Raw genomic sequence first — 26,273 nt, forward strand, 5'->3', positions numbered from 1 at the left:
ATGACTCCGTTTGACTGTAGAAAGCTGGCAGAAATATTTTTAAAACCCACACAGAGACTGCTATGGCAAGCGGACATGGAAAGGCGTATAGATGCTGCCGTGGTTGAAAATCTTGAGCTCCCTCAAGGGGACCCTCAGCAGTTTGCCACCCCAGACATGATGTTGGGGAAAGGGGCAGCAGTAAAACTAACCCACAAGCTCAGGCGCATTTACATACAGCAATTTTGCAGCAGTCTCAGCAGCTAGCACGGGAGGCATTCTGTGCTGTCCCAGACATGGGACTTCCGTCACCATCCTATACAACCATTAAGCAAGAGGCAAAGGAGACTTTCATGAGTTTCATAGATCATCTTAAAAGTGCACTTGATCGAGTTGCGGGAATGTCTCCAGATGTAAAAACTGCCTTGGTGTGGATGCTAAGGAGCAGGAGCAGAGGAATTTTCCCGCTGCTGAAGCATTTTGTGAAGTTTTCCTTTCTCATGCTTTAGCTGAGAAACAGTGAAAGACTGTTCTGTAAACTAACTCTATCTTGCACCTGCAAGGTCTTGTTTTGGTTCACTGGGAAAAATATTTTGAAAATGGGTGTTATGCCGTTCAGCCAATCCCTCTGGGAGGCGGATGGTCAAGCATCCAATGGTTTTATGCCACCCTTGCGAATAAAGCTATAAAAGCTGAATTATATAATTAAATAGAGCCATTTCTGGCCTTTGAACCCTATCCTGGACTTGTGTCGTTTCTCGCCGTCCCTGGGGACAACAGCGACACCTTGGGAATGCAATTGGCTGTGGAAAATGCTAACCCTACCTGTAAGAGGATCTTGCAAACCTTGCCTCGAACTGCCACTTTGGTGGACATGGTTGAAGTTTGTTCCAGAGTTGGAACTTCAGAGGAAAAAGCCGTTTACCTAGCAGAGGCAATGGCAGTTGCCCTTAAGCCCCTGATCCAACAAGGAAAAGGTAATTCTCGCCAGAGATGTTTTAACGGCAGCAAACCTGGCCATTACAAAGAGCGGTGTTGGGAGAAAGCTGCAAAGGAAAGTAAGGTAACAGCGACATCTACTGGTTTCTCATGAAACTGCGATAGAGGTGATAAATTTGGGCACCAGGCCAGTGAATGCAGATCGAAGTACAAGAAAGACGGAAGGCCGTTGGGAAACAAGGGACTGAGTGCGAAATGGGGACGCACAATGACACAAATGTTCCTCCGCAACCAGGCAGCTGCCTGGATATCCTCAACTCAGCAACAGCAGGAAACATGGGAGTGGACTTGGCAACAGCAATAGAAATAACCCTGCAAAACACTGATGTACAGGTCATTCCATCAATGGTGAATGGGCCTTTGGGGTATGGGCTTAGTGCCCTGCTGACAGGGAGATCATCCACATCAAAGCAAGGCATTTTTGTCTTCCCTGGTCTAATTGATGCAGATTACTTGGGCAATATTGGAATAATGGTACAAACATTGAGACCACCTATCCACATTCCAAAAGGTACCTGATTGGCTCAGTTAGTTCCTTTTAAAGCCCAGGTCCCTAGACAAGGGATCATGTAAAGGGGGGATGGAGGTTTTGGGTCGACAGGAACCCCTGAGGTAATGTTTACGTTGCCATTATCGAGAGATAAACAAATTAAACCCATTACTTTTCAGTACTCCGATGGAGGAACCCTGTCAACAACAGCCGCATTGTTGGACACAGGGTCAGATGTCACCATTGTTCCTTCATTTGCATGGCCTGCAACATGGCCTCTGAATACTCTGGAAACACCGGTTATGGATGTGGGGGGCGTGCGAATGACTCAAGTTAGTAAAACCCTCTTAACAGTGTGGATTGAGGAAGAAGCACATGTTTGTGCCCAGGTGAAACCCTACATGATGAATACAACAATCTGGCTGTTGGGACGGGATGCACTGAGTCAGATGGGTTTCTGTCTCACCAATGAGGGTTTTTAGCGGTGGCCATTGAAGGGCAGCCAATCCTAAAATTAAAATGGTTAACAGATGTGCCAATATAGATTGATCAATGGCCGCTATCTAAAGAAAAGCTTGCCCTTGTTAATGAACTGGTTGAGGATCAATTGAAAAGGAGGCATATCATTCCTTCTACAAGGCCCTGGAACACGCCCATTTTTACAATCCCTAAGAAATCAGGGAAATGGCGATTATTACATGACCTCCGAGCCATTAATTCTGTAATGCAGGAAATGGGACCCCTGCAGCCTGGCCTACCCTCACCATCAACGTTACCTGTTCTTGGGGTTTTAGTTTAGTCCTACTTTTTTTTTTTACTGTTAAAGGAATTTTTTCCCATATGCATGTTGCTAGGGGACAAATGGCTGTACTTAAGGAAGACAAAAGAGCTGCCCATTGGGGGTGGGGTGGGCCTGGCTACTCCTTTGTTTCACCTGGGTGTGGGGTCAGTTCACTCTCAACGTCAGGAGAGAGAAGCTGCAGAGAAAGGAGCTGCTGGTTCTTTTTCTTTTCGGCCGTTTTTCTTTCTGCTGGAAACAACACCGGGATCCCAAAGCCACTTTCCCTGCCCTGCTGGAGGCCGGGCGGTGGCCGCCCTGCCCCACTGCTGCTTTGAGCCTTCGCTATGCTGTAGCCGTGCTCACCCTGCCTGCCCGACCTCTGGGGGGGTTCCCCGTTTGGATACATCTCGTCTGTCCTCCAGGATTTGTGCTCATCCCTGCAACTCCAGCCTGCTGCTCCAGCCTGCCGTTCCAGCCTGCTGTTCCAGCCTGCTGTTCCCAACGCTCCAGCCGGACACCGGGCCAGCCGTCTGGGGTTTGTGAAGCCTTTGTTCCATCCTTCCCCAGGGTCCTGGGCCACCACTGCTGCGTGCTCCCTGAGCTCGCTCCGGAGCGCCCCCTGCAGCCGCGGGGAAACCATCACACCTGCCCTGCTCACCGGGAGCCACCAGCGCCCCTGCCGGCTGCGAGCAGAACTGCACCTGAGGGGAAAGGGCCTGACAGCCGAGAAGGCTGGGACTGGGTTTGTGATTGTTTGCTGTTACTGCCATAGTTATTGTTGTTTGTTTGACTGGTTATACACATATAGATATATAATAGTAAAGAACTGTTATTCCTATTTCCCACATCTTTGCCTAAAGGCCCTTGATTTCAAAATTATATCTCGAAGGGAAAGGGGTTACATCTGCCATTTCAAGGGAGGCTTCCGCCTTTCTTAGCAGACACCTATCTTTCAAAACCAAGACACCTGTCAATTGGCAACTGTTAATTATCAACTTAAAAGATTGCTTTTTTACAGTCCCTCTGCACGAGGATGATAGTGAGAAGTTTGCCTTCTCAGTGCCATCCATTAACAAGGCAGAGCCAGCAAAGAGGTATCAGTGGGTTTTGTTGCCACAAGGGATGCGTAATTCTCCCACAATGTGCCAATTGTATGTTTCCTGGGCACTAGCTCCATTGAGAAAACGGTATCCACAGTATCTTATCTATCATTACATGGATGATATTCTGATAGCAGAGGAACATATAGACGTAGCAAACCTGCTACCTTCCTTACAGCAACAATTGCAGGAGGCAGGCCTTCAAATTGCCCCTGAAAAAGTTCAACAGCAGGCCCCATAAAAATATCTGGGAATGCTTATCACTGAAGCCCAAATTCGGTTCCAAAAATTAACAATTTGTATGGAAATTCAGACTTCGACAGATGCTCAAAAATTAATTTGGGACGTACAATGGATTCGTAGTACCTGTGGCATAACCAATGAAGACCTTGAGCCACTAATGCCATTATTGAAAAGGGGAAGTCAGGCCAATTTGCTGAGCGAGCTGACTGAAAAACAACAGAAGGCTCTTACTGAAATTGCTACTAAATTGGGTAATTCCTTTGCAAATCGTTGCCCTCCTACTTTGCCATTGTCCTTGGCTGTGTTGAATAAGTAAAAACATGTGATGGCTATGCTGATGCAGTGGGATGGCCAGGCTAAACAGCCACGAAAGATCTTAGAGTGGGTGTTTTTACCATTCAATTTGGGTAAATCTGTGACTATGCGAATGGAGGCTATAGCAAAAATTGTGGTCAAGGCACGGAAATGAACATTGTAAATTGCAGGAATGGAACCCCAAAATATTCTTCTTCCATTAACTAAGGATTACTTGCAATGGTCATTACAGAATTCAGACACCTTACAATGGGCATTGTTGAATTTTCCAGGTCTCATTAGTACTCATTTTCCCCCTCATAAATTCTTTTCTTTACATCAACAGGTCGAAGAACTACCTTGGTGTCTTGGGGTGACTTTATGATGTGTATCCCATATAGCTGCCCTATGCCCAGAAATTAATTTTTGTGCCTTTCTATGCCTTTAAACTGAGCCTGAGACGGGGAAGGAAAAACTGAGCAAAACTTTTTCAAAGCAGTTTGCAGCTTGTTCAAGGTCACACAGAGATAGAGACTTTTTTTCCAGCTGCGGCAGGAGATCAGGACAGAAGGGAAGCATCTGGCTTGCTTTTCTTTCCAGTCAGCTTTCGGCAGCTTTTTCCTCAGCTCTTTTCCCTTCGGAGAGTTGAACTTTTGTTTTCCTGGGACTTTGTTTTTTTCCCTTTTCTCTCTGCTGGACGGTTTCAACATCAGAATACATTGGGAGGACTTTCCACCAAGGCCTTGGCCCTGGAGGTGGCCCCACCACCCCGTCCCAGCTCCAAGGAGGGGGAGAGAGAGATCTACGGAAGGACTCTGAAATTTTCCCAGGTTTCTCTCAGCAGGGCAAGAGGTTTTATGATTTAGCAGTATTATCCTTTTCCTATGTGTTTGTTAAATAAATAGTTTTTGTCTCTTTCACTTTCCTTCGAGGAAAATTTATTTTTCCCGAACCTGGTGAGGGAGGGGTGGTTGTGCCTTCTCTCAGAGGATATATTTCTAGATTTGACCAAACCGGCACCTTTGGTTATCAAAGCAACCTGTAGAAGGCCTCACAGTTTTCACTGATGCCAGTCGAAAGACTTCTAAAGCAGGTCTGACTTGGCAGGACAAAGGCAAATGGCTCAGTGAAATCCTTGAGGGACCAGGAGACTCTTTGCAGGTTCTTGAGTTGAGTGCTGTTATCCGGGTATTTGAAAAATGGCCAAATGATCCTGTTAACATTGTTTCTGATTCTCTTTATGTAGTAGGTGTTGTTGAGCGCATGGAGCGATCATTACTGAAAGAAACTCAAAGCCGGCGGTTGTGGCAACTCTTTGTGCAGCTATGGCAGTTACTTAATTCTCGCAAGCAGGATTATTTTATTCCCCATATACGGAGTCACTCTGGATTAACAGAAGGTCTGGCCTTGGGAAACGAGAAGGCTGACCAATTGGTGGCACCACTTTGGGCCTCTGCTTCTCCCAATACTGATAAGTTTGGCCAAGCCAGAAGGACTCATGAGTTTTTTCACCAACGCACAAAGGTTTTACACAAACAATTTGGAATATTGCTGCTCAAGGAATTGTCTCAACCTGTCCACAATGTCAGGGTATGATTGGTGGATTGGGTCCTGGTGTTAACCCTCGCAGCCTAGGGCCTCTGCAATTATGGCAAACTGATGTGATTATCTATGACCCTTTTGGTCACTTCAAACGCCTTCATGTAACTATAGATACCTTTTCGGCCATGGTTTGGGCCACTCCTATGACAAGCGAAGGGTCTCGTTTTGTCATTTGACACTGGCGAGGCTGTTTTGCTGTAACGGGCTTGCCTCAGGAAATCAAGACAGAAAATGGGTCAGGTTATATAGCCCAATGAACCCAAGATTTCTTGGCTCTTTGGGGAGTGAGGCATAGCACGGGCATTCCAGGTAACTCTACCGGACGAGCCATAATTGAAAGAACACATCAGGTACTGAAAGGGCTGCTTGATAAACAAAGGAGAGGATGGGCTGAGCCTGCAGGATAGAGTACTGAAAGCAGTTTATGTTATGAATCATCTATGGTTAGTAGGTACTTGCAGTGACCCACCAGCGTTAACACATTACTCAGGTTTGCAGCAGGATTCTGAATTGATACAGCACCGACCAAAAGTACGTTTAAAAATCCTATGTCAGGGTCATGGGAAGGACCTGTGGAGTTATTAATGGGGAGAAGGGGTTATGCTTGTGTCATTATAGATAAAGGACCCCGATGGATACCAGCGAAATGGATTCGCCCTTGGCTTGAGAAGGACACTCCGATCCCTAATATTACCGATAATTAAACATTGTTTCTTATTTTTTACTTTAGGTGTTGCTGCTGCTCAAGCTCTGGTTATGCTTAATAAGTTGAGATGTTGGACAGTCAAACAGTTAAATCAAATATTCACTGATGTAGATAGTATTAGACATAGTACATTGCAGAATAGAACTGTTATAGATTTTTGTTATTGGCACATGGGCACGGGTGTAAGAATTGTGAAGGGAGCTTTGTAATTACTATTAGCCATTACTGTATTGCTTTGTGTTATTCCATATATAATGAAATAGGCGATCCGCTTGGTGGAAAACATAGAAAAAAAGGGTTTGGCTGGTGCAAGAAGAAAAAGGGGGAATTGTTGTAATGTATTTGAACCCTGTTAGTGTGCCCCAGCCAAACCATCTTCAGTTCTTCTTATCAGAGCCCTCAGGAATTCATCAAGGTTACTGAAATGTAAACTGCATTAAATTGGGAAAGAAGAAGCTGAGAAGCAGAATACCAAGACAGCAAGAAATAGATAAAGAAGGACTGTGCTGCACTGGACTAGAACCAATCATATTTTCTGAAAAGTGCATGCAGGGCGCGTGGACAAGATAGAGGGACCAATCAAGTAATGTGTGATCGTGTGTACAGTAGTTGTAAAATGCATAAGTAGAGTATAATGTAAACAATAAATGGCTTCTGCGAAATCACATTGATTCATTGTTCAGAAGTCCTGAGCTCCCGCAAGCATGTTGCAAACTGCCTGCCATTCTTGTTACATCAAAGACCATGAGCATACTGCAGTGCAAAGCACTCAAAAGATGCACTAATTCAATGAATGAAGATACACTCCTGTTGGAGGTTAGGATTTTTCCTTTTTTTTCTTTCTCTCATGGAATTTTTCTCCCATTTGTTGCCTAAGAGATGGGAACAACGGATACTTAAGAGACAAAAGATGTGGCCAGGGAAGGGGGAAGGGGTGCAGTTTGCTATCATCTCTTAGCTGGGGGGTTTTCTCTTGGGAAAGGCAGAGATACCTCGAGATTTTGGCTGGGGGGTGAGGGACTGGGCTCAGCTCCTCGCTGTCTCTCTCTCAGGATCAGAGTGGAGACAGGTGGGGTTTTGGTGCTGGACTGTTGCTGCCCAGAGGATTTGCTCCCACTGCAGAGTTTTTGTGCTCCCACTGCAGAGTTTTTGTCCCCCCCTGCTTCTCCTTATCGTGGGTGAGCCTTTGCATGCAAGAGCAGCTGTTGAACTGGGACCTTTTCAACACATGACCTCACTGAGAAGGGGACCCCGACCCCCAACCCCCAACCCCCTCCGGAGGGAGTGTCTTCCGGCTGCTTGCGGAAGCCTGTCTGCCACTGCCCAGCCCCGCTGTTTTCTGCTGCTGCTTCGGGCTTTTTCGTTACACTTTAACCTGACATCCTGTGTCCGCCCAGCCTCCCCGTGGCTCCTGCTATGGCTTCGGAGGTTTTGCTCCACTTTGTTTGCCACCCCGGGCATGCTCCCCTCCTTGGAGCCTGCTGCTCCAAGGTCCCAGCTACAGTCCATTTCACCATCTGGATGGGCACCGGGACCAGCTGCCCCCCGTGAATTTGCAAAGGAAGCCCCTTTTCTATCTCTTCTGCCGGCTCACCCCCCATTACCGTGTGGACAGGCAGCTGAGCTCGCAACACAGCACCCCCTGCAGCTGTGGGGGAATCATTGCACCTGCCCTGCCCAGCCGAGAACCAAAAGTGCCCCTGTCGGCTGTGACCATAACTACACCAAAGGAGAAAGTGCTTGACAGCCCAGAGAGGCTGTTATTGGGTCTCTGTTTTTTCCTGTTTGTTGTTGCTGTTGGTTTTGTTTGTTTGCCTTGTTATATATATGTATTTATATATATATTCTAGTAAAGAACTGTTATTCCTTCTCCCATATCTTTGCCTGAAAGCCCCTTAATTTCAAAGTTATAATAATTTGGAGGGTAGGGGGTCATATTTTCCATTCCAAGGGAGGTTCCCGCCTTCCTTGGCAGGCACCTGTCTTTCAAACCAAGACAACTCCCCAGAAAAAAAAAGACTCAGCTGTATGAATCCTACTCAGCTCAGGAACCCCTGCTGTAGTTTTAAAGCTGCTTCATCCTCCAAGAGGAGAAACTATTTTTGTCTTTTCTATTGCTTAAAATAAAGCAAATAGCTACACACGCAGCCAGAAACACTAGAGGGGAGGGGCATAAAAGCCTCATAAAATGTATTTTTTCAAAGTAATTTCAAAGCATCCATTTTCAAGTAAATTAATTTTAGTCATGACTAATGTAAATTTGACTATATTAATTTGATTTCCTGTTAGGTCTATATTAACTCAGTTCATATTTTGAGATGTCTTTTATAAATTCTTCTGTTACAACATGGCTAACAATAAAACCCCAGAATCCACACCTCAGTTTGCCATCTTCCTTCAACACATTTCACAAATGAATACTACAACAGGAGGAAATAAGTAAATATAGTTTGCTGTTTTAACTTCAGTTTTTGTTGTAATGAGTGCATCGCCTGAGGTTTCATAGATACAGTAAGAAAAAACATAAAAGGTCTTTACTATAGACTTACATAACTGCTCACCATCTTTACTCATATTTTCTGGGGAAAACTCAAAGAAAGATGGGAATAAACAAAAGTACAATTTCATATTAAAGCAAGCCCCTTTGACACTTCTGCAAAGTATATTAAATGCATTTTTAGACTTCTTGACACTTCTAGCTGACTGATGAGAAGATTCAAGGAAACTGTGAAGTACTCTGTTCGTTTTTAATACAACGTGTAAAAGATACGGTAACACAGACTATGAAGTACTAGGCTTGAATCAGGCAATAAGACTCACTTGAGAGGGTGTGCTTGTTAGCTCCATCTTTTCTTGGGATTTTTCCTTTGCTAGTTGTGCAGCGTCTTTGAATTCCTGAAATTTTTCTGCAAACTGAAGGTACACGTTCAAAAAAAAAAGGAAAAAGAGAAAGAGTAGGTGTGAAGTTGTTATATTACATGCAGAACAGAATGCTGCAGTTAATATTTTACAAAGTCAAATTCTGACAGTAGAATTTTTTAAATTTTTCTCATTAGATATTTATTTAATATAGCTACACAGTGACATACCTTTCAGACATAATGTACTCTGTTTATATGACAGGAAATTTATGATGCAACAAAGTTTTATTTGTTGCTGATAGTGTTTAAAAAAACCACCTCATATGGCATATAATCATGATAAGATGCCTTGCACAGCTACTTTCAGATTCAGGTTTTACTGTTTTCTTGACAACAAATGATCTGGTTCTGAAACCCACTATGGTCACTATTAGCCTAGAGCCTTCAATGGGCTTCATTCTTTCATGACTGAAACAATATCAATTTCTTCCCAAATTTTAACAGCATTTATCATTTTGGTAGCTAATTTAGAAAGCAGCAGTAGGAATATTGAGTCAAGTTCATTTCTTGATTGTTGATTGACATGAATCAAGTTAATAAATTAATTGAACTGAACACTCGAATATACCAAACACTAAATTCAAGAATTTCACATTGAAATGCCTTATGAAGCTTGATTTCTCTGCTACACGTACATCTTACAGAAAATAGCTAAAGCAGCAATTTAGAAATATATGCATTTTTAAAATTGATAAATTAAATCAATTTATTAGGAATAGGGCCTAGATTCTCTGGCTAGAGAAAAATTTGGCTTCATAGATCTCAGCTTGATACTATACTAACTACTATAGTAACTAAACATTCATTTTGGCTTCTACTGCTTTTATACAGAACATGATCTTATTATGATCAGTTCAAGACTGAAATTATTCTGCAAAAACACTGGAAACTTCACCAACACCTTCTAAATCTCTCCAGCAGCAGCATACAAAGAAATTGTTTTGCACTGCATGTATTCAAAAGGGATGAAGACTACCTTTGTTTAACTCAATCTCCTCAACTATTTTCAATCAGAACTTCACTTGCTGTTCAAGATCTAAAAAACCTAGTTTTTGAGGAAGTATCATTTCTTACCACTGGTATCCTATATTTTGTCTGTCAGGTTATTTAAAAGCATGTTTCCTAAATATAGAAGGAGACAAAATATACCATCCAGAAACTCTAATTCAGTATCAAAAAAGGTCTCAGAACAGATAATAAAATTGGCAATAGATGACCAGAACTTCATTATACTTATTCAAGAGTTGTAGATAGACCACAAAATCTAATGGATAACCTATTATTTAAATCAGCTTTAGGACCAGAGGATTGGTAAGTGAGCAAACATAATGTTGAGATTTAGAATGGCTGAAGACATAGAAGGCAGTAAATAGAATCTTCTGTATCACAGTAGTAGAAATTGTTAAAAAAAAATAAAATTAGTGTATTGGGTTTGCATGGCCAGGTTTTCAAAGCCAATGCCAGATGGCTCCAGGACAGACCCAGAGCTGGCCAGAGCCAAGCCAATCAGAAATGGTGGTAATGCCTCTGTGATAACATATTTAAGAAGGTAAAAATGTTATTGCATGGAGGTAATTGCACTCAGAGAAGAGAGGACTGAGAATATGCGAAATGAACAACCCTGCAGACACCAAGGTCAGTGGAGAAGGAGGGGGAGGAGATGCTCCAGGTGCTGGAGCTGAGATTCCCCTGCAGCCCGTGGTGAGGACCATGGTGAAGCAGCTGTGCCACTGCAGCCCATGGAGGACTATGGGGATGCAGACATCCACCTGCAGCCTGTGGAGGAGACCCATGCTGGAGCAGGTGGATGTTCGAGAGAGGGCTATGAACCTGTGGGAAGCCTGCACTGGAGCAGTGTTGGGGAAGATGAAACAGGAAAGCCTTATAAATATGATTGCCTGACAAAAGATTTTGGGAATATGAAAACTATAAGCGACATCGAAATGAAGGCCACCTTTGAGATACCAAGTCTTAGTTACTGAACAACTGGAAAACAATGGTATGGCCGACTGAAGGTAATCCCCTCTTGATTGAACAATACCCTCTGCTTGCAGGCAGGTCCAAGGGTCAGAGCAGACCCTACTAGCTCAGCAGAAGGGGTCCAAAGAGTAGTTTTTAGGAGTTAAAATGTAACACTCTATGGTAATATAAGAACTCTTATAGGCTGTATGTAAATGCTATAGGATTTGTATCTTGTACTAGATTGGCTAGTGAAAATTAGAATATTCAGTACAGAAGATGATTTATTGTATTGTAACGAGAACTTCGGCCCTTTTTACTTACTACCCCCTTACTTACTCTCTCTTCTCTCACTCTTACTCCGCTCTTACCTACTTGCTCTTACTTTTATATTCTTGCTCTCTTGGGCCTGCTCCGAGCTGCGGCTGGCAGCTCTAAGCAGTGCCCCTGTACCCACGCCCTTTGCAATAAACCGCATGTTCCAAGATCTGACTTCAGAGATCTCTCGTCTCTGTCCCGACCGTCCAACCCACCCAAGCTCCTACAGAGCAGGCTCCTGGACAGGCACCTGTGGACCCATAAAGAGAGGAGTCCACACTGGAGCAGGTTTCCTGGTAGGACTTGTGACCCTGTGGGGGACCCATGCTGGAGCAGGCTGTGCCTGAAGGACTGCACCTCATGGAAGAGGAACCCATGTTGGAGCAGTTTGTGAAGAACTGTAGCCCATGGGAAAGACTCACACTAGAGCAGTGGGATGGACTCACATTGGCGAAGTTAATGGAGAACTATCTCCTGTGGGAGGGACCCTATGGTGCAGCAGGGGAAGGACTACTCCCTGAGCAGTGGGAGAAACCACAGGTGATGAACTGACCATAACCCCCATTCGACATCTCCCTGTGCTGCTGGGGAAGGAGGTAGAGCTGGGAAGGAGGGAGGGGTGGGGGGAAGGTGTTTTCAAGGGTCTTATTTTACTTTTCATTATCCTGCTCTGGTTTTGTTAGTAATAAATTCAAGTAATATCTCTAAGTTGAGCCTGTTTTGCCCGTGATGGTATTTGATGAGTGATTGTAGAAGTTTGGTCCAAAATACTCATTACTATTTACCTTCTGTGAGATAAGAATTAGGAGAAAGCAAAGCAGGCACAAAACTTGAAAGAATATAAAGAAGTTTATTAACAGACCTAAAAGAAGGAAAGGAAAAAAAAAAAAATCATACCACACCTTCAGAACACTTCTCCTCCCTCCACCTTTCTCCCTTCTCCCACCGTAAAAAGACAACCCTTGGGATGTTCAGTCAGTTTACCATTTCCATAATAACCTTGTTCAGTTCGCTTAGGGAGAGGAGTCTTTCTTGCTCATGCTATGGAGACATCCCCACAAGAAATTCTCTCATGGCTTCAGTATCACGAGACAGCCGCCCGGGTTGGTTCTCTGCTCGCATGTGAGAGTCCCTTCCCCCAACTTTACAGCTTTTCCCACAACTGCTTTCGAGGTTGCTTGATCTTGAGCTACTGGGGTACCATTTTAAGGTTGAGCTGTTCAAAAACAAAAGTTCTCTTCACCCATCTCTGGGAGCATTTTATCTCTAAGAATAGAGGCCCTCCCCTTTTCCTGGGAGACAAGGGTCTTCGTCATCTTCATTTCTAGGACTATCTCTGGGAGTATCTCTAGGAACAGAGGTCTTCTCCTTCCAATTGGAGCAAGAGTCCTCATCACTTCCATCTCTCCCTATTCAAACTTCTCATCAAATTACAGCTGCTTCAGCATTTGCTTATTCCAACACAGGTGCTTTTGCTCACAAGTTGAACTCTCCACCCCCATGCCTTCATGAAATTACAACGGGTACTCTGATATATCGTAGTCCATCACCACCATAGCTTTACAACAGAATTTCAGCTTTAAGCATCTCCTCTTTCTCCTCCCTCAGGATTTCAGCTCTTCTTTCTTTATGTAATGTCTGCAGGCTCCATCTGTTCTGGAGGAAACTTACAGCACTAAAAGGGTTAATCTCACCTGGGCCTTGCAGCTGGAATTTTGCTTATCGCTGTAGGTCACATGATCTTTGCCGGACAGCAGAGCAGCTTCAGCTGAATCTTTGGCCGCACTGGAGGGGGCGGAGCAGGGCCGTGCTGTCTGCACGTAGCAGGGCTGTGGGGGGGCCACGGGTGGAACAGGGCCTCACGGCTCCAGGATGGCTGTGTCCCAGCCCAGGCCCAGCCTGAGCAGGTCCTGGCCCAGACTCGGCAGGGCCCGGCAGGGCCCACTGGGCCCTGTACCGGCCCAGCCCAGTTACCTGTGCCCCAGCCAGAAGCAAGAGAGAGCGCTTCCCAGGGTTTCTCCATTCTTAAATGTGGACCACAGAGGTGGTCAAAATTCTAAGTGGCTTAAAAAATTTTCAATATTTGAACTAGCCAGTTGATAGGTTCTGTCAGGTCATAAAGAAAGTTGTAAGCACCTCTTTGCAAGACTCACTTCCAGGGCTATGCTTGCTAACCCATGACAGTGATCTCTCCCAGTCCTTATCTCAATTCATGAACCCTTAGTTATATTTTCGCTCCTCTGTCCAGTTGTGGAGGGGAGTGAGTGAGCAGCTTTGGTGGTTGTCTGGCAGCCAGCCAGGGTCAAACCACCACAAATAGATAAATTGATAACATTCTAAGAAAGAGCCAACAAGTCTAACGTAGTGGAAATATTAAAAAAATTACTAGAATTCCCTGAGGTAATATCTTGATAAAATTATTAAATAACAAAGATGATATCTCATTATATGAAAGGAAGGGTTCTCTGGAGGATTAAAAATTTAAGGAAGAGGTGGAAAAATTGTGGGGGGAGACTACAGGAGGATCTCACTAGTACCTGTGCTAGTCCTTTTGGCACTTAGCATATTCTAGTTATTTGGAATAAATCATGCCAACTAATTCAAAGGTATAAAACAGATAGCAATCCTGACAAGGAATATTTCTTTCCATACAGCAGGATACTATCAAAAGCACAGATTTATATTCTGTTTCAGAAATTAGCCTCAGATTTCTCTAAATATCATAGGGCATTCTGTTTCTCCTACTACAGCAGCAAGAGGGACTCTGCTCAGAAATCCTGATCTTGTGAAAAGAATATCCTTCAACATAAGAATCATCTTTTAGGTATCACTGACTTTTGCCTGAGTCCTGATAGAACAATCTTGAGGTGAATTTGTGGTCTGACATTGAGAAAAGGTCTAAAGAAGATAAACAAATGTTTAATTAATTTTCTTCTATACTGTTTGCATATGAAGTTGATTAGAGTGACTTTATACTGGATAGTCTTGCTCCACTAATTCTCACAGTCTCAATAATCGTCCAGAAAAAGGTTACCACTGTTTCACTCTACCCTAGTAATCAGTTTAGGGGGACAAAGGCACACGAACCAAAGAGGAATGGTCCAAAATTCAAACACTTGATATATGCTTTGGAAATCATCTGCTTGTTTAGAGCAGCATTGCTAAGCAGACAATGATCTGAGAATAACCAGCTTATTAGAAGACATGACTTATTATCTCTGCTCTGATTGTTTGCTTCATTAACCTGTTGATGTCAGACACAGACTAGACTACATTTTTTGTGGTTTGCACTCTGTCTTTTGTTCCCTGGAACTTGAAATATTTCATCGGGGCCCAAAGACACTGCTGCAAAAGAAATTACATACAACACAGCTGTTCACTTTGGGACTTTGATAAACCAAGTACAGAAAAAAGTTTCAGAATCAACTTTTAAGGCAACTTCTAGAAGCAACCTGTTTCTGAACAAAACCATTAATATAGGTTTTTTTTGCTAGCACTATTCTAATATCCAGTAGTACCTTATTAGATTTCATGTCCTACAATGCTAGGTGTACTAAAGAGCACTCTGGTAAATCTGACTATAGTGCCAGTGCACAGAAATGAGACTTAGTAATATGAGCTGAGACACAAGAGAATAAACAGAAGACAGATGTGATTTCTCAGAAGCTGCACAGCAGATCCAGGATTTCTAATTCAGTTTTTCTGATTCCAAGATGAATATATCTACCAACTCCAGCAGTTGAATAATTGTTTATTTTCCCTCCATCAAATATGCTTGTTAATTTCACAATAACACAAAAAATTTTGCCTTTATGAATTTTAGTAGCATTTATCAGCAATTTTAATTCACATGAAAATCACAATTTTATAATTAAGATATAATACAAGGGAAACAGTTTACTGAAAAGGTCCTGAAGATTCATCACCATAAGCTTCTGAAAAGGCCCGTGACTCAGAATTTTTCTCAATAAATCTGTGTATTTTTCATAAATCACAACAATCTGAGTAACTGCTAATCAAACGTACTTAAAATACTGTAGCTTTTCAGATTATTTTTTCAACAACAATGTAAAGTTTTGAGCCAAGGGCATACTGAAAACTTCTAGACATCAGTATGAGGGCAGCAAAAGACTGGGATTGAAACAACTGCAATTAAGAAGGAAGTAAGTATCTCTTGGGGAGAGCAAGGAAAGAGTGAAGGAAAGGACAGATGAAAAAATCAAAATGTTTTCACTGACAAGGACAACCCAGTGTTGAAAGGCAGGGAAACACAGGCTATGAATGACTACAGCATGATACTTGGCCGCCAAAGAAGCATTCCATGGCTAAGAAAAACAAGTTAATATATGTTGGGGTTCTTCCCCTCTGCCATGGGGTCCTGGGAGAGGGGACCCTGGGGTAGAGGCACGGGGTTTTCCCTGCTCCCTGGTCACATGTACCCTAATCCCATTCCCCATTGGTTGTGTTCCCCTGTGCAGGGAAGACCCTGGTTGTCCCGTGATTGCTCAGTTCTTGGGCTGGACCCCGGCCATGCGTCTGGAGAATAAAAATCTCTGAAAAACATCTATCAAGAATCAGTCCCTATTTCTTTCCATGGGCTTTGCTGTCTATACATGTTGCAGAAATCCCCGCTGCAACAAATATATGAGAGATAAACTAAATTAGGATTTATACTAAATCCTTTGAAATATTAAATAAATTATTAGCATGCTGGCAAGCAAGTGCCTCTAGGACATGCACATCAATTTAAATAAATGACAAAGTTTCTAAGTTCACTAAAGCAATGCCCCGTGCACAAATGCATATGCATATACTCAATATCACTCAGAATTTCCTGTGTGTGATGCTTCATAGAAATGAAAGCAATCAGATTACGAAAGGAAGAAGTCTTACAAGCATATCACACTGTCCAAATAAAGCAGATTTACTGATTCTTTTTTTAATGGTTTTCTGACAGGACCATGCTTATCCTTGGACAGTGATAATTACTTTCTCAAAAGGGCCAGTATGATTTCTTTGTTTATTTTGGGTTTTTTAATAAAAAGCCAATCATTATTCTTTACTCAAACATTTATTATACATTCATTTTTATTGCATTTGTATTTCCAGATCTTTTGTATATTTCAAAGACGAAAATTCTCTGCTTAATGTAGAAACATGTTTTCACACTGAAAATGGAATTCTTCATCTGGAGAAAAACAACACTGACTTTTACAGGTTCCTGGACTCATCTACCAAAGTGGTATCAATAACAGTAGGGATTGTAGAAAGGGTGCTCACAGGAACGCTACCATGACTTTAGGTAAAAGGAGTTACTGCTTTCCTTGGATTAAGGTGGACTTCCCTCCTGCACAAGCAGACCAGAAAAAAACTCATAGGGAACTGGGTTTCTTTAGTAAAACTGTCAACTTTTGTATTCCAACAAAAAAAATGTAATTTTCTTTTATATTGAATATTTTTCACACTAGCTTTATTTAAGCTTGCACATGTTGAAATATCTGTAATTTGATGCGCTACACAGCAAAAAAAGTGAAAGTGAATGTGGCTTAAAAGACAAAAATGCATCAGAAAACTATCAACAATTGTTTTCTAGGAGGTTTAACACAGAAGAAACACTACATAGTCTACTCTTTTAAATTCTATAGTGAAAAACTGTAATGAAAGAACAACTTTAAGAGAAACTTAACAGAACCTAACAAGTGAATACCTAGTGTAGTGGTTTGGTCCAAAATACTCATTACTGTTTATCTTCTGTGAGATAAGAATTAGGAGAAATGCAAAGCAGGCACCAAACTTGAAAGAATATAAAGAAGTTTATTAACAGACATAAAAGAGGGGGGGAAAAAAATTATACCATACCTTCAGAACTCTCCTCCTTCCCCCACCTTCCTCCCTTCTCCCACTGACAATGTAAAAAGACAACCCTTGAGATGTTCAGTCTGTTTACCACTTCCATAATAACCTTGTTCAGTCCATTTAGAAAGAGAAGTCTCTTCTTGCTCGTGCTATGAAAACAGTATCACAACGAGACAGCCGCCCACTTCCAAATATTGTTCAGTCCATTTAGGAAGAGGAGTTTCTCTGCTCGCATGTGACTCCCTTCCCCCAACTTGCAGCTTTTCCCGCAACTGCTTCCGAGGGTCCACTCTTGAAGTTTTTGGGGTACAATTTTAAGGTTGAGCCGTTCAGAAACAAAAAACAGAGGCCCTTCTCCTTCCCTGGGAGCAAAGGGTCTTCCTCATCTTCATCTTTAGGACTATCTCTGGGAGCATCTCTAGGAACTGAGGTTTCTCCTTTCCCATTTGGAGCAAAAGTCCTCATCTGGTCCATCTCTCCCTGTCCAAACTTCTCATGAAATTACAGCTGCGTCAGCATCTGCCTATCTCAGCGCAGGTGCTTTTGCACACTCCACCCCCCATATCTTCATGAAATTACAATGGGATACTCTGATATATCATAGCTTCACAACAGAATTTCAGCTTTAAGCATCTCCTCTCTCTCTTCCCTAGGGTTTTCAGCTCTTCACAGCAATAAAAGGGTTAATCTCACCTCAGCCTTGCAGCTGGAATGTGGCTTACCGCAGTGGAGAGGGGGGAGAGCCAAGCAGCTCTGGCTGCCCACAGCAAGGCAGTGGGGGGGTTCCACGGATGGAACAGGCCCGTCGGCTCCAGGATGGCCGTGGCCCGGCCCGGCCTAGCCCGAACAGGGCCCACGGGACCCCGCATGGGGCCTGCAGCCACCTGTCCCAGCACCGGAAATGAGAGAGAGAGCTTGGGGGAATTTGTCTATTCTTAAGTGTGTATCACAGAGGCGGTCACAATTTTAAGTGGCTTAAAGAATTGTCCATATTCAAACTGGCCAGCTGATAGGTTCTGTCAGGTCATGGGGGGAAGCTGTAAGGAGAACTTCACTTCCGAGACTCAGCTTGCTAACCTATGACACTTAGAAAGAATTATCAGCATACACTCTGACAACTTGAATCTCCCTACCCTCCTTAATCAGTTAAAAGAAAATTCATAGGCAACAAAGTGTTATAACAATTTTGTCTTGTCTTTTTATAAGAATGGATACAGAACATTTATTGTAAACTATTTTCAAACAACAACAGTAGTGAGAAGAGTCTAGATACAACCGGCAAAAGTATTTGATTCTTAAGTTGTTTGATTGGCCAAATAGTTGTCATTGGTCATACTTACTTTTGAAAGGTGATGTTCAGATGAAAATCCCAAACCATAGACTGTATTTGCTCTGCTGTCTGCCCATTGGCCAAACTTCTGGGATGTTTTTGTAAATGTCATGTTGGGGGTGATAGTGCTATTTATTATTGCCTGAAAAAAAAATAATAGTGGTAAAAAAGGGGCTCTGTGGTTTTGATTTTTTTAAAAGTTTACTCAATCATTGAAAATGCCAGTGTTATAGGCAAGGATCTGTGTACACTGAGACAAACTTGCAACTAGGGAACAATTTCTAATTCAATCACAGCTAAAATTATAAAGCGTATATTGGCATACATTCTTTAAAAGGAGCAAAAGGGGAGGGGCATCTGTTTGCAATTGCAAGTAGTCATTGAATAGACAGCAAATCTAAAAAAATTCCTTTAAAGCATCCACATAGGCGAATACAATCAGAATAGAAGAACTAGTGAGGTTGTCTTTTGTCTCAAAAGTGTATTTCTTTGTTCCCTAAAGCAATGCCTCTCAAGATCCATTGTAAGTTCCACAGTTGCATTCCCCCTGTTGCATATGCAATACTCACTGGAAAACATGTAATAAAACAAGAAGCACAATTTATTTTTAAATTTTTTTATTGTACGAATCTGTTTTTTCATTTATGCACACACAAACATGACTAACAGGGTCATACACCAACTACAGAAGAAGAGCTACTCTTAGAATAATTTTTCTTCTCTCATTCTTGTTATGTACAAGCTGAAAGTACGTCTTCCAGAATACAGCTTCTGCTAATGCAAATAAAAAATGACCTCTATTCAATTTATATGCTGGTTCCACTAAAACCAACTAAAGTTTTATCATGCATTTCAACAGTACTTGCATCACATTAAAGTTTGTCTAACGTTCTAAATCTGTGATGGGGAACTGTCCAGTTGACTTAGAGTATGCCAGGATAAAATCTTATAAGGACACCAATGGGTTACATTTAACAAAAAAAATTATGGTTATTACAATTATAACCAGCCAACATGAACAAGAAAGACTAGCCATAAAACCAGATATATGTATTGGAAGTGAAATGCAGGCATGCTTTCTCATCTGTCTGGTGCTACTAAGAGTTTCAGTCACATTTCTTAAATAATTCACAGCCCTTTTAATAAAACTCTGGTTAATAGGTGCTTTGTAAAAACCATGTGAAAGACAATGTCCTTAAAACTTCCCAGAAAACAGCATACACTGTGAGCACAACAGTTCAGGATGAATATTTCTTACATGCTGTTGTGGTTTAACCCCCAGACGTCATACTAAGTACCACAGTTGCTTGTTTCCCTCCCCCCCCCCCCACTACTACCCTGGTGGGATGGAGAAGAGAATCAGAAAAAGGTAAAACCCATGGGTCAAAATAGGAACAGTTTAATAATTGAAAAAATAAAATATTTTAATATTACTACTAATAATTATAATAATAATAATTGCAATTAAAAGGAAAGGGTGAGAAAGGAATAAGACTCAAAAAGAACAAGTGATGCACAATACAGTTACTCACCACCCACTGACTGATGCCCAACTAGTCCCCAAGCAGTGATCGGCCCATCCCAGCCAACTCCCCTAGTTTATATACTGAGCATGAAATTCTAAGGTATGGAATAGTCCTTTGGCCAGTTCGGGTCTGCTGTCCCGGCTATGCTGATGCCCAAAACTAGGCAAGAAAATAAAACTCTATAGCACAGAACAGGTGTTTGTTTATTCAGCGCTGGCAGTGAGGAGGATCTCTGCCAAAAACTCAGTCAATCTTCTTTAGCCTTCAGTTACATTTTAAAAGTCCTTCCACCCAATGTCACAATTACAACATATCATTAGCATACTCATATTTGCATAAAGCTGTGTCATCAGTTTGTTGCTTTCACACATGCATCAGTTCCTTCTGTGGTGGTTGTCTGTCTTCTGGTGGTCTTTTGATGAAGACTTGTATAGTCTTCCTCACGTTTGAACTTTTTACCTCTATCTTCAGCACATGCCTGGTGCTTCTTGTTTTTCAGTCTAACTTATTTTTAGCTAAGTTTGCAGTTTGCAAGTTCCGTTAAAACTTGCTATCTTGCTTTTGATGGGCATGTTATCTCGCTTTGCTATCTTGCTTGTTCTGCTATCTTGCTTGCTTTACATGCACATCTTGTTACAATGTTATTTGTGGTTAACCTTTTGTTACATACCACTTAGGTTTCAATGCTCCGTCCCATCTGTCAGAGACAGAAGATCTTTGCCCGTTATGGCAAAACTGTATAACAAAGCTGCACCACCAAAGCCCACCCTGAATGGGCCTCCTGACTGAAACCCTGAACTGTGAGTTAAACTGCCTAAGGCTATTCGAGATAAGAAAAAGTGACACTATTGTTGAAAGGATCTCAGGTATGGGAAGTAATGGCTAAGGCTGGGACAGCATTCACAGGACACCCCAGCCCAGCAGCTTGGCAGTGGAGGCCATAGTCCCAGGCTTATCTGTTGCCAGGTTTGCACAGACTCTCCCCCAACCCAGGGGGGAGGAGAGGTTTTGGGTGTGTGGCTTAACCTCTGGTCAGAGGCAGTGAACGCCTGTTGGGGTTCCTCCCCCCTGTCATGGGGTCCTGGGAGAGGGGACCCTGGGGTAGAGGCATGACCTACAGGGTCTCCCTGCTCCCTGGTCACATGTACCCTAATCCTGTTCGCCATTGGTTGTTTTGTGTTCCCCTGCTGGGGGAGGACCCTGGTTGTCCCGTGATTGCTGGGTTCTTTGGCAGTCCCCCAGCCATGTGGCTGGAAAATAAAGATCTCTGAAACTTCTATCAAGAATCGCTCCTTATTTCTTTCCACGGGCCTCTCTGTCTATACATGTTGCAGAAATCCCCGCTGCAACAAACGCCCATCCTCCCTTGCCCAGACCAGCTCAGCTGCGGGGCCCCTGTTTGGGTTAGGATTTTTCCTTTTGTTTCTTTCTCTCATGGAATTTTGTCCCATCTGTTGCTAAGAAACAATAACTATTGATACTTAAGAGAACAAAAGATGTGGCTGGGAGGAGGAGTGGGAAGGGTGCAGCTGGCTACTCTCTTTACCTGGGGGGTTTTCACTTTGGAAGGGCAAAGATACCTCGAGATTTTGGCCAGGTGGTGAGGGGCTGGGCTTGGGTCCTCTCTCTCTCACTGATATAAGCGGCTTAGATTTCAGGGGTTAAGTGTTGTGGGTACTGCTAGTATGGCAAAACTTTGCAGCTGCTTGCTAAACAATGTATCGCTTGCTGAACATTTGCTATGCCGGCCAGGTAAAAGGGAGGAATGCAGGAGAGAATAAGGGTAGGATGCCCGACCATTGACAAGAGGAAGAAATTGTGACCAAAGATCCTGCTTTTGGACCCTGGAACTGGCTCAAACCAGCTTTGAAGTTTGGACTTGGACCAGGACCTCAGAGAGCATGCGCAAGGAAGCAAGGTGAAAAGTTCAAACCTGAGGTAGACTGCTTACTTCATCAGAGAAAGACCTTACTTCATCCCAGAGACCCCGGCTCACGACCACCAAGTGGCACTGCACAGGCGTAATAGAATGCTGAGCTAATTATAATACGAAGCAGAGACAGACGATGAATATGTATAGGCATATTGTGTAACCTAATGCATATGTAATCTGTAACCAGATATATTGCAAGCTGAGTACTGTGGTTGGCACGCATGGTTTTTGGGGGCTACCCCCCATGTGTCCAGTGCTGCAATAAACATACCTACTTTACAACTTTCGAGTTGTAGAGTCCTTTCCGTGTACCATCGCGGTTGGCATCGGAGGGGGACAGGCTGCAGTCGCTGTGGGGAGAATTTGCCACCACTGCAATGCTCCATCTCCTGCTGTCTCCTCCTACCGTGAGTGAAGCTCTGCTCATGGGAGCAGCCATTGCACTGGGACCTTATTAACACCCTACCTCAGTAAAAAGGACCCTCACCATTTACTGGGGTGCCTCAGGGGAAACCCCGGGACCCTGAGCCCCTCCTCCCTCCGAGGGAGCCTCTCCTGGCTGTGTTCGGGAGCCGGGCTGCTGCTGCCCAGCCCGGCTGTTTCTGTGGCACCACTCCGGGTTTTTTGGTACACTGTAGCCCTGCACCCCCTGCCTGCCGGGACACCCAGCGGCTTGCTACAGCTGAGGAGTTTCTGATACATTTCTGTCTTGGGGTGACTTTATAATGTGTATCCCCTATCGCTTCTCTATGCCCAGGAATTAATTTTGTGCCTTTCCGTGCCTTTAAACTGAGCCTGAGAAGGGGGAGAGGAAAACAAAAACCGAGCAAAACTTTTAAAAGCAGTTTGTTCAAGGACACAGAGATACAGACTCCTCTTGCTTCTAACAGCAGCGGCGGGAGCGGGAGGAAGCACCCTGCTTGCTTTTCAGCCAGCTTTCGGCCTCTTTTCTCTGGAGAAAGACGGGAGTTGAACTTTGTTTTCCTGGAACTTTGGTTTATTCCTTTTTTCTCTTCTGGACTGTTTCAACATCAGAACACCTCGGGAGAGTTCTCCACAGAGGCCCTGGAGGTGGGCCCACGACCCAGCTCCGAGGAGGAGGAGAGAGACCATATCTATTTGTGCCAGTTTGGACAAATTTGGAGGAAAATTTGGAGTACTCTGAAATTTTCCCAGGTTTCTCTCCACAGCGAGAGGTTTTATTATTTAGCATTATTATCCTTTTCCTGTGTGTTTGTTAAATAAATAGTTTTTTATCTCTTTCACTTTCCTTTGAGGAAAATTTATTTTTTCCCGAACCTGGTGGGGGAAGGATGGTTGTAACCTGCCTTCTATCAGAGGATATTTTTCCTCCAAATTTGTCTAAACCGGCACAATTTAATTTACTACTCCAGTATCTGCTCGTCCCTGCCATCCCAGCTGCCGCTCAGAGGTTCCTGCTGTTGGAAAACATACCGGTTTAAAAATTTTTTATATATGACTTTAGCCAGGTTTGTTCATCTTTGCCCCAGGGGAACTGAACTGAAGCTTCTTTCCAGGGCATTGTTTCTCTAGGTGAGGCCTGATGGGCTTAGCATTTCAACAGACTGGGAGTAGCCCCAACAAGATAAGGCAATCCACGGAACATCAACAGAACATCAGTGGCCATCTACAAACATCTACCCCAGACTCTGCCTCTGGCAGAATTGGAGACATCTCCTCCGGGAAAGACTGATAAGAAAATCAAGGAATGAAGATCTAATTAACATCAGAAGCGAAGAAATCCGGATCCAGTAGGAGACCAAATACTAAGAACTACACAACTTGAGACCAATGAACACTGACCCAATTAGTTTCTATGAGTTTTGACTATATAAAAGATCTGAAGAATCTAGTAAAGGTCATGTGTCATGGAATGATTCTCTCTGCACACCCGGGCTATGTGTGGATGAGATGATTTCTGTGATATATCCTGGCCAGAACAACATCCTGGCAAGAGAATAAAGTAATGCCTTGACTCTCTATCATTAAAAATGTTGTTGGAGGGTTTTTGTTTTTCCAGCAGTTTCAGTGACACTGCTACAGCCCATTTTCACCATCCAGCCCGCCCGCCATTACCACGTGAGGGAGACACGATTGAACTCAAGCCACAGTGCCCCCTGCAGCCACAGGGAAATCATTGCACCTGCCCTGCCTGGCTGGGAGCCAACAGCACCCCTGCGAGCTGTGACTGTAACTACACCAAAGGGGAAAGCGATGCCTTAGATCTTGACCTTTGTGTTTTTCAAATCCTGTACTGCTTAGAGTGTAACTCTGACGTTTCTTGTGGCCTGTTGGTTCCTGCTCTCTCAGGCTGGGTAGACATAACAAAGCCTCTCCGGGCCTGCACTCCAAGGTCACCCAGACCGTCCTAGGCCCAAAAAGTATAATCCAAAGAGCTTCTAAGGGGGCAAGCTTGGGGAAATTACATCATTAAATGAAGCTTTAATTGGAGAATTAACCCTGATATGCAAATGAACCAAACCTATAAAAGTGTGAAGAACTCGTGACCTGTTGTCCATCTTGGGGTCCATTTTGGCAATAGTCTGTGGCTCCCAGGGTGTACTTTTGAAGGCCTTTCAAATAAATACCTATTTTATTCTTTTACTCCTGTCCAGTCTCTGTGTCTAGGAGGCCTGATAAGGCATCAAAAGTGCCTGACAGCCAAGAGAAGGCTGTTACTGGGTTTCTGATTTTGTTTGTTGTTGCTGCCATTGTTGTTGTTTGTTTGCCTTGTTATCCATATGCATACTAGTAAAGAACTGTTATTCCTTTTCCTATATCTTTGCCTGAAAGCCCCTTAATTTCAAAGTTATAATAATTCGGAGGGAAGGGGGTCCTATTTATTCCATTCCAAGGGGGGTTCCCGCCTTTCTTGGCAGACACCTGTCTTTCAAACCGAGACAGCCCCCTACCCCGGGAAAGGCACATCTATGGGATATTCACATGAGGGGCAGCTGAGAGGGTGTCATGCTCCATCAAAGGCTGTTGGGGTTCCTCCCCCCTGCCATGGGGTCCTGGGAGAGGGGACCCTGGGGTAGAGGCATGGCCTAGGCACAGAGTCTCCCTGCTCCCTGGTCACATGTACCCTAATCCTGTTCCCCATTGGTTGTTTTGTGTTCCCCTGCCCGGGGAGGACCCTGGTTGTCCCGTGATTGCTCAGTTCTTCGGCAGTCTCCCGGCCACGTGGCTGGAAAATAAAGATCTCTGAAACTTCTATCAAGAATCGCTCCCTATTTCTTTCCATGGGCCTCGCTGTCTAATGCATGTTGCAGGAGACCCCACTGCAACAGATGGAGAATGCGGGCAACATAACGATTCCCTGGAGACAGCGACTGTGAAACAATCAAGATTTTGAAGATCCCCAAAAATTCGTGAGTAAAGAAACTATCTGAGTCTCTCTTCTTGCTTTTGTTTTGCTGTTCCATCTCTAAACTATGGAGGAACTGGGGAAACACTCATGGCTGTGCGAGCCACAAAGGGACATTTATCTTAAACTTGAAAAGATTCTTGAACAGCGATATGTAAATTTTAGCTTAATTCAAGCTCAAAAAGAACTGAGACACTTCCTGGCATGGTTGTTTAAAAATTTTTTCTACGTTTCTTGGGACTCGATTCTTACCAAAGACTTTTCGAAGAATGTTTGGACACAGTTAATTTTTGAGTCAAAATATATGCCGATGGAAGAATATTTCCATGAATATTATCTAATTATGGAGACTGTTGAACAATATCAGCTGTGTCTCTGCGAAGGGAAACATCCCTTTCCCATCCCGGCAGCGGACAATGGAGTCCACCGCAGGGCCACATGGTTGAACGGCGCGCGTGTTACAGCAGGCTCCTCCGCTACTGTGCGGCCTCGCCAACGTGCACCAAGTGCTCTGCGGGTGGCAGCAAGGCAGTTCCCGCGCGTGGGCGGGCCAGCGTGAGCTGCGGTGTCGGCGGCGGAGCCAGGCGCAGCTGGAGTGGCACGATGGAGCAGACCCAGCAGTGCCCGCCTGGCCCTGCGCCGTGCATGGTGGTGCAAGCCCCGTAACCGCCTGGCCTCTCTGTCTAATGCATGTTGCAGGAGACACCAGTGCAACAAAAGGCCACCCCAACGGTTCCCCAGACCCTGCACCAGAGCACTGCATGTGATGCAAAATGATGCAACTGACCCAGAGTCTTGCAAGAGACGGTGTCATACTTGTCGTTCCCCCCCCCTCCCCCCCAGAGGAG

The 26,273-nt window shown here is 43.7% G+C and overlaps 1 protein-coding gene across 1 annotated transcript in view; it reads right to left on the bottom strand.

Moving 5' to 3' along the window:
* LOC116437360 (homer protein homolog 1-like) overlaps nt 1-26,273 on the bottom strand; it is a 285,610-nt gene that overhangs the window by 203,189 nt on the left and 56,148 nt on the right. Inside the window, exons 3-4 of the mRNA XM_032095030.1 lie at nt 18,589-18,720; nt 9,015-9,107 (exon numbers count right to left, since the gene is read on the bottom strand). Of these exons, the coding sequence (XP_031950921.1) occupies nt 9,015-9,107; nt 18,589-18,720 (225 nt within the window). The remainder of the gene's footprint in view (nt 1-9,014; nt 9,108-18,588; nt 18,721-26,273) is intronic.

This window comes from Corvus moneduloides, chromosome W (assembly GCF_009650955.1).
Source record: "Corvus moneduloides isolate bCorMon1 chromosome W, bCorMon1.pri, whole genome shotgun sequence".
Lineage (NCBI taxonomy): Eukaryota > Metazoa > Chordata > Aves > Passeriformes > Corvidae > Corvus > Corvus moneduloides.